General features: G+C 38.8%; 1 protein-coding gene across 1 annotated transcript in view; it reads left to right on the forward strand.

The window, feature by feature from the left end:
* Positions 1 to 14,643, forward strand: part of LOC144792662 (solute carrier family 2, facilitated glucose transporter member 5-like) — an 842,308-nt gene that overhangs the window by 419,632 nt on the left and 408,033 nt on the right. The window contains exon 9 of the mRNA XM_078667809.1: positions 1,921 to 2,031. Within this exon, the coding sequence (XP_078523935.1) occupies positions 1,921 to 2,031 (111 nt within the window). The remainder of the gene's footprint in view (positions 1 to 1,920; positions 2,032 to 14,643) is intronic.

Below are 14,643 nucleotides of genomic sequence, written 5' to 3' on the forward strand. Positions count from 1 at the left end.
TGGCCAACATCTCCTGCACCCGATTGTCTCCTACACCAACATCACCCAGATGGTCCTATTTTTCACAGGAGACACAGCCACCACAAGACTCAATGTTCAAACCACCATGACCAACATCGCCAACTGAATGAAAACCAACTGACATAAACTCAACTTGGACAAGACAGAGGTCATCCCTTTGGAACCAAGTCCTCCCCCTGGGATGATACCTGGACTGATCATGCCCGCAACCTCAGAATCATCCTGGATGCGCACCTCACCATGAAACAACAGATCAACCCTGTCTCTTCCACTAGATCTCCATCTCAACCAGCTAGACAGTAACACAGTCCATAATCTCCAGTGGACTCAACAATGGCAATGCTCTCTGTGCTGGAACCACCAAAGAACTCCTACACCACCTCCAAATCATCCAGATGTAGGCAGCAAGACTCATACTTGATCTTCCTAGAAGATCCAGCATCACCTCTCACCTCAAAGCCCTCCACTGTCTCCCCGTTCAGAAAAGATGCCTCTTCAAGCTCCTCATTCACTCCTCCAAAGCCCTCTACAAAACTGGACCCACCTACATCATCAACTGCCTGACTTTCCACCGTTTGACAAATGAGCCCTGCTCCTCCTCCCTGACCTTAGCCCAGGCGCTCCTGTTCCTTCCTCGCTGCCAAGTCCTGGAATGACCTCCACCTACTCACGGTTCCCTTCCTGAGGGAATTAAGGAAGCTGCTGAAGTCCTGGCTCTTCGACCTCCACCTCTCTCCAACTGAGGATAGCTCAACCCCACAGTGCCTGGAAACCCCCTGGGGTGACAAGCCAAACTAAACAAGCTTCGATGATTGATTGACTGACAGTAAAGTTACTCAAATGTGGAAGAGTAAATTACATGTGTAAATTAATCACGAGTAAAAGTTGTCTACGTAACCCCACATGTCTTCATTTTCAGCTGCTGATGTGGACAATGACGTTACTCTTTGGTAATAGTGTACAGTGTTGTCATTTGCGGGTGCACATGTCAGAATGCTGTCACAATCAAGTGTAGGCATGCTAAATGTACCATTACATTTATATATATACACTAGACAATGCATCAACTTAAGGTGCACAATGTGGGCAATGGGTTTGTTCTCTAGATCACGTTTAATCAATAACTTCATATTCAGGCACACATGTTGAAAATTAGTTATCATGGTATCAGTTTGTCATGCATAGGTGCACAAACGAACATTGTGGTGGCATTTAGTTGTCCTTGCCTGGTAACATTGCACTCCTGTGCATGTGAATATTACCATTGCATGTTGTTGTATGTGTGTGAATTGCCATCCCATTCAGGTCACATGCAGCCATCGAGCCATCAAACTCAAATGTATTGCGTGAAGTGCCAGCACACCCACGTGAATATTTCCAATTTCATCCTGCACAGTTTCACATGTGTAATGACATCAATCTCAGGTACACATTTCCAATATATTCCCACTCAGTTTTATGTGTGTAATACCAGAACATTCAGAAATTCATCTGCAATGTTATCATACTCCAGTGCACAGGTGTGGAATGTCACCATGCATGCGCACATGATGAAAGTGACTTCCCACTGTTGAGCAAATGTGGACAGGGCTGACACATAAAGGTGCATATTTTGATAATAGGTCCACAGTGAGGCACTTACATGGATAATGGCTTCACACTCAGGCTCACATGTAAATAATATAATCACAAAAGTACACATGTGAACAACGCCATTCGACGGAGGTGCTCATCGGAACAATCTTGTCATATTCAAGTGACCATTGAGACAATGTTGTCCACTTAGATGTGCAAGCGGGCAGTGTCACTGAACTAAGATCCATGTGCAAAAGTGCAAATCTGTTGACCCTGGCTATCACTTTTTCTAATTTTCAATACTTTTTTACTTTTGTTTTTCAGATCTACTTTTATTCCTATGATATCTTTCTTCGTGCAGGGATTGCACCACAACAAATACCTCGCTTTACCATGTGGATTGCCGTTTGTGATTGTGTGGCGACTTTTGTTTGCGTAAGTTATATTAACAGATCTTCAACTTTGGAAAGGGTAAACAGATGTGGTGCATTTTCATTGGTCATAATCTCACAGCATCCAACTATACTTATAATTTTAAGTGAAAAATAGATTAACATGTATCCCACTAAAATGAAAATCTTATTTAAACCTGTCTCCATGGAATGAACCTCTATGTGATCACCTGAGGGGGGTATGAAGGAAGAGAAGATATATAAAGGAGTTCTGTGTATCTATGGCAACAATTTCCAACAAAAAATCTTTAAATATTGTCAGTGAATAGGAGTTTAGGACACACTGTTCATAGTCTATTACAACTATTGGAAAAAATAAACCCATCAATGAGCAAAACTGCCATCTGCTCTTCAGACAGCACCCTACATCAGAGGTAGACGTAAGTGGCACGTTTCTCTAGATTAAGTACTTTTTCCAACCATTATCTCAGTTTCAATACTTTTGCCACTTTTTCTACTGCATACTTTCCTTGAAATGATTATTAATTTTGCCCCCACCTCTGTAGTACTGCATCCCTTGCAATGTTTTCTAAGAGCGGTCTACCTTGGCGTAGCTAAAAGGTAATGCCTTCCAGGTAAATTATCATGAACTGTTCAGCTGCCACACAGGTGTCAGAGCAACTAAAGCTATTCAACGAATGCTTTTGTTCATGGGCACTATAATCACCTGCTAATAACAGTGAATAATCTATATTCTAAGCATCAACACCCTGCAAACCACTGACGTTCCCCAGTTATGGTGGGCTAAAAAATCAGCACTCCCCAGTGAAGTGCTCATGACCTCACATATCGCACCACAGGTGACGTCTCTGGGGATATTTCATATAACTTCACCAATGGCATCATTAATGCCAGCAGAAGGCCTAATTTCAAATTCTTTCAAATATAGTTGCTAACATTGGAACAATTGATTTTAAATCTGCTTCTTTAGGAGGAGATCCATGGTTCTTGGTCTGGGATGAAGTGGTGCACACACAAAAACCTGTGAATATGTTTTCCAAGAAGTTCCACTCCAAAAATAGTCAAGAGCAGAAGAAAATCTGTTTATAAGTTTGGAAAGGGACAGGAACATGGCCAAAATTGCAGCTAGCCTGGGGAGAAAAATGTGGAGTGCAGTACTCAGAAATATTAGCATGAACAAATGTGTATGTTCAGATTTGGTATTGTGAAAATGGTATTCACAGAAGGGTTCTGGTTTTACCCATGGAAAACTAGTGATTTTCATGGTTAAATCTACACTCAAGCATAGACTCATACCTATATGTGTGGAATTAACACTTTCTTTGTGAATCTTTCCATTGAGATTACATGGTGCAGAGTAGGAATATCGACGGAGAAATATCGTGTTACATTAATATCCCAGCAGAAATATTGAGTTGAAGAAATATCGACATCAAAAATATTGTTTGACCAGAATATCGACTGACAGGTAAGTAATATCGATAACAATAATATAGTTGTAATAAAAATCGTTTACAAAAATATAGTTTACAAAAATATCAATTTTTTAATAATGTTATGTATTTTAGTGTTTTTAATAAGAATTGTTTGTCATTTTAATATATGTTGAGGAATTGTATTAGTTGTTAATGTATTTTATGTTGAAATTTGTGCTAATAGTTCCATAGCGGGTTGTGGGTTTATAGGGGAATAGGGTGGGAAGTCATTTAATTATATAAAATTAATTGATTAATTAATGTGTTAATTTATTAATAATTGTTTAATACTTAGTTGTTAATTAATTTCAATAAGTCAATTATTAATTAATTATGTTAATTGTTTAATTAATTTTAGGTGTGTGTTGTGGAGTTTATATGTGTAAATGGTGTGAAGTAATTAATTTGTTATTGATTAATTATTAAATACTTTTTCAATTAATTACCATTAATTAATTAGTAATTAGTAATTGTAAATGTATAATTAATGTTAGGTTTGTGTTGTGGTGTTTATAAGTGTATATGGTGTGAAAGCTGGCAATTAATTATTTGATTAATTAATAAAACAATACATACATTTTCATTAATTAATTAGTAAATATTAAATGTAATTGTGTAAATAATTGTTGGTGTGTGTGGTGGATATTATAGTGTTAAATGATGTGTAATTATTTTTTTTTTAATTATCTTTGTTAATAATAATATATTTTAATGTATATATTAATTATGTTTATATTGGAAATTAAATGTAATAAAAAATGTGATAGTATGTTTTTGTATTGTTTTGGGTTCCAGCGCTTTCCCTACTATTGCACTCACTGGAGTGGGAATAGTCATTTTCACCCCTACGCTATCCAACGCTTTCCCTACTGTTGCACCCTTTGGAGTGGGAATAGTAATTTTTACCCCTACGCTATCCAATGCTTTCCCTACTAATGCACTCACTGGAGTGGGAATAGTAATTTTTACCCCTACGCTATCCAACGCTTTCCCTACTGTTGCACCCTTGGGAGTGGGAATAGTAATTTTTACCCCTACGCTATCCAACGCTTTCCCTACTGTTGCACCCTCTGGAGTGGTAATAGTAATTTTTACCCCTACGCTATCCAACGCTTTCCCTACTGTTGCACTCTCTGGAGTGGCAATAGTCATTTTTACCCCTACGCTATCCAACGCTTTCCCTACTGTTGCACTCACTGGAGTGGGAATAGTAATTTTTACCCCTACGCTATCCAACGCTTTCCCTACTGTTGCACCCTCTGGAGTGGGAATAGTAATTTTTACGCCTACGCTATCCAATGCTTTCCCTTCTGTTGCACTCTCTGGAGTGGGAATAGTAAATTTTACCCCTACGCTATCCAACGCTTTCCCTACTGTTGCACCCTTTGGAGTGGGAATTGTAATTTTCACCCCTACGCTATCCAACGGTTTCCCTACTGTTGCACCCTTTAGAGTGGGAATAGTAATTTTTACCCCCACGCTATCCAACGCTTTCCCTACTGTTGCACTCACTGGAGTGGGAATAGTAATTTTAACCCCTACGCTATCCAACGCTTTCCCTACTGTTGCACCCTTTGGAGTGGGAATAATAACTTTTACCTCTACGCTATCCAACGCTTTCCCTTCTGTTGCACTCACTGGAGTGGGAATAGTAAATTTTACCCCTACGCTATCCAACGCTTTCCCTACTGTTGCACCCTTTGGAGTGGGAATAGTAATTTTTACCCCTACGCTATCCAACGCTTTCCCTACTGTTACACCCTCTTGAGTGGGAATAGTAATTTTTACCCCTACGCTATCCAACGCTTTCCCTACTGTTGCACTCACTGGAGTGGGAATAGTAATTTTTACCCCTACGCTATCCAACGCTTTCCCTACTGTTGCACCCTTTGGAGTGGGAATAGTCATTTTTACCCCTACGCTATCCAATGCTTTCCCTACTGTTGCACCCTCTGGAGTGGGAATAGTAATTTTTACCCCTACGCTATCCAGCGCTTTCCCTACTGTTGCACTCACTGGAGTGGGAATAGTAATTTTTACCCCTTCGCTATCAAATGTTTTAACTACTAATGTTTTTATTTTGTTATTAAATGTATGTATTATTATTTTTTAATACTTTAACGTGTTAATTAAGTATAGAATAGTTTATTTTATTCAAAATGTTTTATATATGTGTTTATTTGATTTTTATATAATTATTAAAGTTTAAAAATTAAATAAAGATAATAGTAAAATGTATTTAAGAAAATATATGTATATGTACACATTTATTATGTTTATATTGATTAAATTAAGTTTATTTGTTATAAATAGTTAAAATATAAATGTAATTTAATTTATTTTGTTAATAATAGTAATATTATTTAATTATTTTATTTAAGTTATATTATTTATTAAAGTCGATATTTTTTACATCGATATTTTTTACATCTATATTTTTGAGTCAATATTATTGTACTTACCTGTTTAAGTATAGGGAGTCGATATTTTTGTAATCAATATTTTTACATCTATATTTTTGTAAACTATATTTTCGTTATCGATATTTAAACATGGAACCAGTTTACATATTGTACAAATTCTCATTTTCAATTGGCAAAAAGAAATTCTGAAAGTATAATCATTGATAATGCAGTGTGCAGTAGTCAAACACATGAAATTCTGATCTGTCATTCAAATTTTAAAATGTTTGTCATTGTAGAGGTTTGTAATCACTAACATGCTGGTTATACGCAAGTTATGACCAGATGACCCAATAGCCGATTTGCCAGTTGGATTATTCTTCTGACTTGCCATCATCGTAGGTTAAGATATTAATAATCAAAAACTCTGTTAAATTTGCTTTTTATTTCCAAGTTTTAAGGAGTACAAGCCAGGTCCAAATACCATCAATGCTCTCTCCATATATGTTGGCTATTGTCCATGTGCCCTCCTTCCGATAAATAAATTAAGTGGCCCAGGAGGTTGGGGTCACCGGGTCCATATCAGACTTGGGAATTTGCCATGTGGATATCATATTTTAGGTCATCAGCACACACTGTGACTCAAGAATGTACTATTTAACACAAAGAAAAACCACTAGCGCCAATCCATTTCCAACAATCCCCACCAACAGTAGGCTATCCCAGCCTCTGCATTGTTTCAAACAACTATGACAAAGTACATTTTTGGACCTGATCAAAGCAAGCGGGTCAGCCAACTGCAGATCTGGACTTTGTCCAACACAAATCTTCAAGAACATTTTTCTAACTACCCCTGCTTCTACACCATTGAGAAAAACAATCAATAATTAATTAACTACAGGAATCTTTCCTGAAGACTTAAAAAAGGCATACATACATCCAGTAATAAGGAAAACAAACCTGGACCTGCATGACCCAGACATAAGGAAAACAAACCAGGACCTGTATGACCCAGACAATTCCAGACCAATTACAAATGGATTTTTCCTGGGCAAACTGATAGAAAGAGCTGACATAAACTGACACCCTTTCTTGAGCCTTATTGGGATGTGATTTGTAAAACTCTGGATAGGAAATTGTTCGATCAATTCCGCGTCGGATCACTCCCCATTAATGCATTTACTGCTAAGTGGTCTGGTAATTCAGATAACAAATGTCCTTGGTGCCCGGATCATGTAGAGAGCACTGGCCATCTGTTTTTTGCTTGCCCAGCCTATCAAGTGCTGCGTTCAAAATGGCTCCAACCCCTATGTAGTGGATTGAATAGCAGGGGACACCTTGAAGCTTTGTGGAAATTTCACACCATTAGATCTGAGCTCGTGGTGGTTGGTGTGGCCAAGTTCTTAGGCGGGGCCTGGTTGATTCGTATTAGAAAATTGAATACCTGATACATTTTAAACATTAATGTAGTAAGTTCTTATATTGTATAGTCTTTTTCAAATGTTTAATAACTTTTTAAACAGCGATGATGCTCTATTTTAATATTTCATGTATTGTATGCTGTCTTTTATTAATTTTATTTCGAAATAAAGACTAATGAACTGAACTGATAGAAAGAGCAGCATTCACACAGATGTCCCAAGTTAGTGAAGGTAGCTTTATACTTTCCGACTTCCAAACTGGATTCCATCCAGGAAGAGGCACAGAATCTGTCCTCATTGCCACCTGAGATTACCTTAAAAATACAGTAGACCAGAAAAGGGTTGCTGCACTGCTTTTCTTTGGTCTTTTCAGATACCTTTGACACAGCTGACCATGACACTCTAATCCAAAGATTTAACGAAGCTGGCATAGAGCGGACTACTCACGACTGGATCACATCCTACCTTTAAAACAGGACAAATTTCATCCATAATCCCCCTTTCTCATCCAAACTATACTTCACAAGAGCAAGCGTCACCCATCTTTTCAACATCTACATTAAGCAGACCCTCCAGGATTTTGCAATTTTGCGGTTTGCAAAAAACAAATCGCGAAATCGACCATTTTGTAAAAATGCCACGATTTTTACAAAACGGTCCTCAAAATTTAAATTATGTGATCCATGCCGGGATTTATATCTGCGTTCTCAATGGCACAGATATTTTAAATGTGGGGAAACAATTAGATCGTAATCCGATGGTCTTCCTTCAATAATAGATACTGTTTCCTTAGTAGTATATCGCCCTCACGTGGTTATTTATAGAATTATGCTGCAGATTATTCTAAGAGGAGTTTAGAAAGTGCTCAGACCTGGAAACGAAGAAAACTGACAATAAAAAGGTCTAAAGTGCTGCAAATAAAACCTACTCTACTTGTTTGAGCGGAAACCTACCTAACTTTTTTTTTTGTGGTGTGATGAGAGGAAGTCATATTCTATCTGTACTAGTCGGCCAAGAAATTTCAACATTATAACCTGGTTAAGAATAACAAAAAAAGAAGCACCCACATTGTAGGTTCTAGGGTTCCAGGCAACTGCTCAGTATATTATAAGTACTTTACAATGACTTTAAATGCGACCATAAGACAACCATCACTCCACTATGAGCAACATTTCAGAGATATCTGAATTCAAACAGACACATTAAAGAGCACCATTAAGTTTGAAGAAACCTTAGGGCCCATAGGAATACACATTTTATACAACACTACATGAAAGCGAGGAAGGCTGGTCTGTACCTTAATCTCCAAAATCCCTTTGCAAAGTAGAAGAAACCCTCTTTTCTCCAGCATTAGTTATGTCTCTCCAATACAGAGGTTGCAATATATCCAAGCAAGAAGGGCACGTGATCATGAATTTTATTGTCAACGATTATTTCCCTGAGACCCTAAGTACACCCTTTTCTTTATAATTAGAGAGTGACTTATATTAAGTTTTTTGTAGCAGTCGCTGAGGAGATGCGAAATAATTATTACCAAACTGACAATGAAGCAAATATAATAAACTTGACAAGTTCAGGAATGTAGGAAATAATGTCCTCTTCGTAAAATCACTGATAATGGTGAAAAGGAGAGCAGAAAGATGCTTGTGACTTCGATAAAAAAATAAGTCTCCAGGTTATTTTGTCATGTAAAACCTACTGGGGATTTGTTTTACATGCCATTTTTTAATAGTTCAAGTCCATAAAGGTGGTGATGTTGACAAAGTATAAAATAAAAAAAACCTTACGTGATACGTGGTTGGTAAAAGCCTAATCTTTGACATCTAAGGGAGAAGACAATTTGAATAAGTTGAGATTTTACACAAGATTTCTTTGTTCATAAATCTGTGACATAGCCTTAATGTAAACTGAAGTGGAGACAGGAGAAATGTAAAATAAAGACATTTTGGCTTTATAAATTGGCACTCTTCTGTCTGAATCATAGGTGATTCATGTGGCAACGAATTAAGATGTGGAGTCACCAGTTCTGAACATAAAGTACCAGAATCAATTTGGTCCCTTGTGTCCTTGTACTTCACAATTTTGGTGAAACGCTATTTGCAACCCTGCTGTAATGCTACAAACGGTAGTGTTGGTCCAGTAATTTAAATACAGACACGATTGGTTAGTGTAATACTCCTAATTGCCGGGCCCAACCCTCTGCAGTTACCTTGTCTAGTAAGCTGTGATGTTAATCACGTGTTCTCATGTGTAGTACTGCTTTAAGAGTATTCTAGTGGTGCTTAGTTACATAAGAATGTGTAAGAGTTATTCGTGAGCTGAAGTCTGTTGGAGCTAGATGGTTTAATACTGGCTGCTTTATTCATGTAATCTATAAGAAATCTCTCAAAAACATCTGGCAGTTTCCAGCGTATTTACTACATTTTATTGGCGACCGGCTTGATTACATGGACAACCCAGCGTGCCTGGCTACTACTTCAACCTCCGTGTTATTTTAGCCCTGAGAAATCCTCAAGACATCGTTCTTCACAAGACTCGACATACAGACAACTTTATTTAGTCTGTCTTCTTGAAATCTTCGTGCTACATCTCCACTTCATCAACCAAGTGTTTGTTTCACTCAATGGTAGGACTATTTATTATAAATATTTTGTCATCCTACCCTACGTACTTTGCTCTCACCCCGCTTTTATAAACAGTTTATGGAGTATAATCGTCTGCTGTTTTTGATGTCTAGACTTTCTCCAAACTTATTTGAGTCATCACTACAACGCGTTGATTTCATGTGCATCATTTAAAAGAATCGACATTTTAGAAGCATCAACTGTATGTTCTCTACCTGTTACGTCTTCCATAACTACAGTCACCGTCTTCGTGGTTCTGATCTCTACGTATTTCCATTCTTCAGATTACATCGCTCCTCAACAGTGATTTCGTCCAACGTTCCTGCCTACGTCATACTCCTTGTGATTGGCTGTCTGGTCATCGTGTTATCGTCCTTCCTACTAATGCTATTAGCCAGCTGTCCACGGAGACATCAGCTGTCTCTTCACGTGATTGGAGCTCGCTTCCCTAGCAACTACAGCATCATCTCCTTTATAGCTTTGTTACTTGCAACATTCAGAGCCGGCTCAGCCTCAAGTACGTGGCAGAGAGAGCTTCCATTGTATCTCGCTGACACGCACAGCAGCATTCGTACTTACCTAATCTTGCTGACACGCACAGCAGTATTTAGATTTGTACAAGCAGCTTATTTCTTTGCGTCACACCTCTTACTGATACACACAGCTCATTTTGTGTGTGTCCTCAGTGATTTTTTTTTTTACACCTAAACAGTCTGCAAGGTATCTTGTACTTATCGTTCACTCATGTGCTGATGCACACAGCAAAACGGTGTGCTATAACTAGTTTCTGTAATTTTAATAGTACGTTTTAATAAATTTTATAACATTTTTGTGTACATTACTAGTGATTTGTCAAGTATCATCAACAATCTCTCAATTCAGTTTTATTTTATTCCTTCATCTGATATTCTTTTTTTCCTCAATGTATGCTTTATAATCTGTTAATCCTCCGCCTTCCTTCCTTGATACTCCTGGTGATCCTACAATAAGGTGGGAAGTATGGCACGATGCCTTTGAAACTTACCTAGGAGCAATAGGTGCATCCAGATTTGCTGCTGATAGGAAGAAATATTTGTTACTACCCTCTCTGGGCTTTGAAGGGAGATCTGTCATTAAACACCTTCCTGATCTTCCAGAGAGTGATCCTCCTTTAAATGATGTGTATTGTGAAACTGTGCAGAAACTTAAACTACGCTTCGACCAACAACCTAGCCTCATGGTTCTCAGGCACAAGTTTTTCAAGAAAAAACTATCTGATAACGAAGATGTTGACTCTTATATATCTACTCTAAGGAAATTAGCTGGGGACTGTAGGTATGAAAACTTCACCAACCAGCTTATTAGGGACCAATTTGTCTGTCATTGTAAGGACAAAAACATAAGACAAAAATTACTTTCTATGGGTGATCCTTCTCTTGATGAAACCATAAAGGTAGCTAAGAGTATCAAGATATCTATGGTTTCTTTAAAAGAGTTGGAAGAAAAAAGTATTGAACTCATAAATGCCATCAACCTTAATTCCTCTCTCAAGACAACTAAGAAACCTGTTAAGTCTAACAACTTCAACCCAGCTAAGTCATCTAAGTCGTCCAAGTACAATGTTACAGATACCAATGTTTGTATAAGATGTGGTAACTTACCTCACCCAAAGGTTCCCGTTGTCCGGCTTCCAACGTTACTTGCAATTACTGTAAAAAGGTTGGGCACTTCGCTAAAGTTTGTCTCAAATTGAAAGGGCAAAAGAGTTTTAAGAAACCTACTGTGTGTATGATTGATTCAGAGTCTTCCCCAGTTGTCTCTGTTGTCACTGATCTTATGCAAGATGAAGTTATTGAAGGAGATCCTAAAGATTGTGTGTATCCCATAGTAGATATTCAGGTAGGGTCTAAATGTATGAAACTTTGGTTGATTCGGGTGCTAAGATAACTATGATAACGCAAAAGCTTTTCGATAAAACATGGAAAGCTACACAACCTCTTCTTCCACCTGACCGCACGCCGGTATCATATGAGGGCCGGAAGATTGACCTTCTGGGTTATTTTGAAGAAGGAGGAGAATTAGAGGTAAGATCTATGTTGCCATTAAAGGTCTGAATATATGAGGGTGGTTCCACCAGGGTCTCTTTAAGATGATTTTGAGACCGGGAACCAAAGATCAAGTCCTTGTTGTTGAATGTTCTGATGAAGTTCAGTCTCTTCAAAAGGAATTCCCGTCTGTTTTTAGAGGGAAACTCAGTAAAATAAAGGGATTTTAACACAAAATAATTGTCAAGGAAGGGTCATTACCTGTAAAACATAAAATGAGAGGTGTACCGTATAGTGTAAGGGAAGATTTAGACAATGAGTTAAAAAAAACTATGCGAGAAAGGAGTTATTAAACCAGCAGAGTCATCCCTTTGGCTATCACCCTTGGTCGTGTCCAGGAAGAGATGTGGACAACTTCGAGTATGTGTACACTTGAGGTCTGTGAATAAAGAAATTTAGGTTGATTCACATCCCCTGCCTAAAATCCAAGATCTTTTTGCGTCCACAAAGGGTGCCAAATTTTTTACAAAGCTTGATCTGGCTAGCGCCTATCACCAGATCGAACTGCATCCGGAGTCACGTCATCTCACAGCTTTTGTCTCTCCTCTGGGGATGTTCCAATATCAACGTATGCCATTTGGATTGGTATCCGTTGCGTTGGTGTTTCAACGAGTAATGAGTAACATCCTCAGAAGGGTTGACGTGGTGTTGGTTTTCCAAGATGACGTGCTCATTTTTGCAAAGGATTCTCATTCACATGACTTAATTTTAAGTAAAGTATTGAGTCTTTTTCAAGATCTTGGTGTTGTTTTAAAATTGGAAAAGTGTAAGTTTTTGTGCACAAAAGTAGAATATTTAGGACACATTCTCACCCAAGACGGAATCAAGCCCAGGCCCTACTTTTAGATGCCATTTCCAATGCTGCCACTCCCACAGACAAAACAGGTGTAAAGTCTCTTTTAGGACTCTGTGAGTATTACTCCAGGTTTATACCCCATTATGCAACTTATTAAAAAAAGGAAGCAACTTTGTGTGGAGTGACAAATGTGTGTTGGCTTTCCAAGAAGTTAAAGACAGGTTAGGTGAAAGTTCCATACTGAAACCCTTTGACCCGAGCCTACCTTGTTGCTTGACAGTCGATGCCAGTCAGGTGGGTTTGGGGGCCACTTTGACTCAAGTAGAGGATGGTGTTGAAAGGACAATAGGATTTGCTTCTAGAGTAATGAGGGCTCCAGAATTACAATATTCTGTCATAGAAAAGGAACTCTTGGCATATGCATGGGCTATTGATAAATTCCGTTCTTATGTGTGGGGTAAACGATTTTTGTTACAAACAGACCATAAACCGTTGGTCAATATCTTGGGTGGAACGATTACCAAATGCTGCATTCCCAGAAATATGCGTATGTTGGAGCTGGATGGTTTAATACTGGCTCCATTATCCATGTAATCTACAATAAATCTCTCAAGACATCTGGCAGTTTCCAGCGTATTTACTACACCTTGTTATTACAAGGTGACATAATTGTAGACTGAACCATTATCCCACCCAACACACCAAAGCCCCAAATATTTGTGCAAGTGCAAATACTATATTCCTCCCCAACATGCATCAGAGTTCAAACAAAACCATGACAAACCCAAGAAAAGCAACTAGTGATTTCTAGTAGTCAGCCTCAGGTTGTCACTGTACAAAGTTAATATATCGCTCTGATGACGTGGGATACAACCACTAATGATATTGAGGAGGAATCCTTGATGGGTATCAGTTTGTTGGTTCACTGGTGCTTCATGGGTTCAGAGGACACACATGGAGGTGTTACTGGATACCTTGTGCATGGCAGGGACTGTGATTGCCCCCTATTCTGGTTTTGCATCAATACTTTGGAAACCTATTGCCCCTCCGTTCATGTGACTCCATCAAACATGGATTTCATAAAAGACCTTTAATAATTTCAGGTCTAAGCACCCCTCCCTCCATGAACAGTATCTGGGATTTACTGTAATCGTGCACTCTTTCACAATTCCATGCTTCTCTTCTCTGAAACCTCACCACCTCCTCTGAGGAAACTTGTGTAAAAAGACAGTGATAAAATATTGGTGTTGTGGCATCATGTGCTATGGTGGCACCCACTATGACGTCACTTGCAAACTACGTAACTTGGTTAGTCCTGCCCCTTCTTTTTTTAGGACTTGCGCCCTGGAGGAGGGGGCGAGAGGGGGTCAGTCAGTATAATCACGTGTGCGACTTGTTGTTTACTGCGCAGTTTTGAGTACATGATCAGCCGGGAGAGAATCGATTTATAGGAAACCATAATGTAGGCTTGTAAGCAGGGTCGGTGGTGGTAGAGTGGAAGGGTTGATGCCATCGGTCAGTGTAGGGGTGTCTGCACCCTGTTCTGGGGCAAGAGTAGACAGGAAGCGGAAAGCAGTGTTGGGCACCAATGCGTCCCCTCTCTTGTTGTTTCAGGGACCCAGATGGGATGCATTTAGGCTTGCAAGAGTGTCTTAGACTCTCGCAGGCACTCCAATTTAAAAGTAGAGAGTTATGATTGGCCTTGGGATCTTAGTTTCCCTTGGGCCATATTGCTCCTGCGGAAGTCAGAGTCCTGCAAGTTCTCCGATTGGCTGACAGCAACATGCGAAAAATGTTGCTGCCAGCCATTACAGGACTCTTTGACTTAGCAT

Source organism: Lissotriton helveticus, chromosome 11, assembly GCF_964261635.1.
Source record: "Lissotriton helveticus chromosome 11, aLisHel1.1, whole genome shotgun sequence".
NCBI lineage: Eukaryota > Metazoa > Chordata > Amphibia > Caudata > Salamandridae > Lissotriton > Lissotriton helveticus.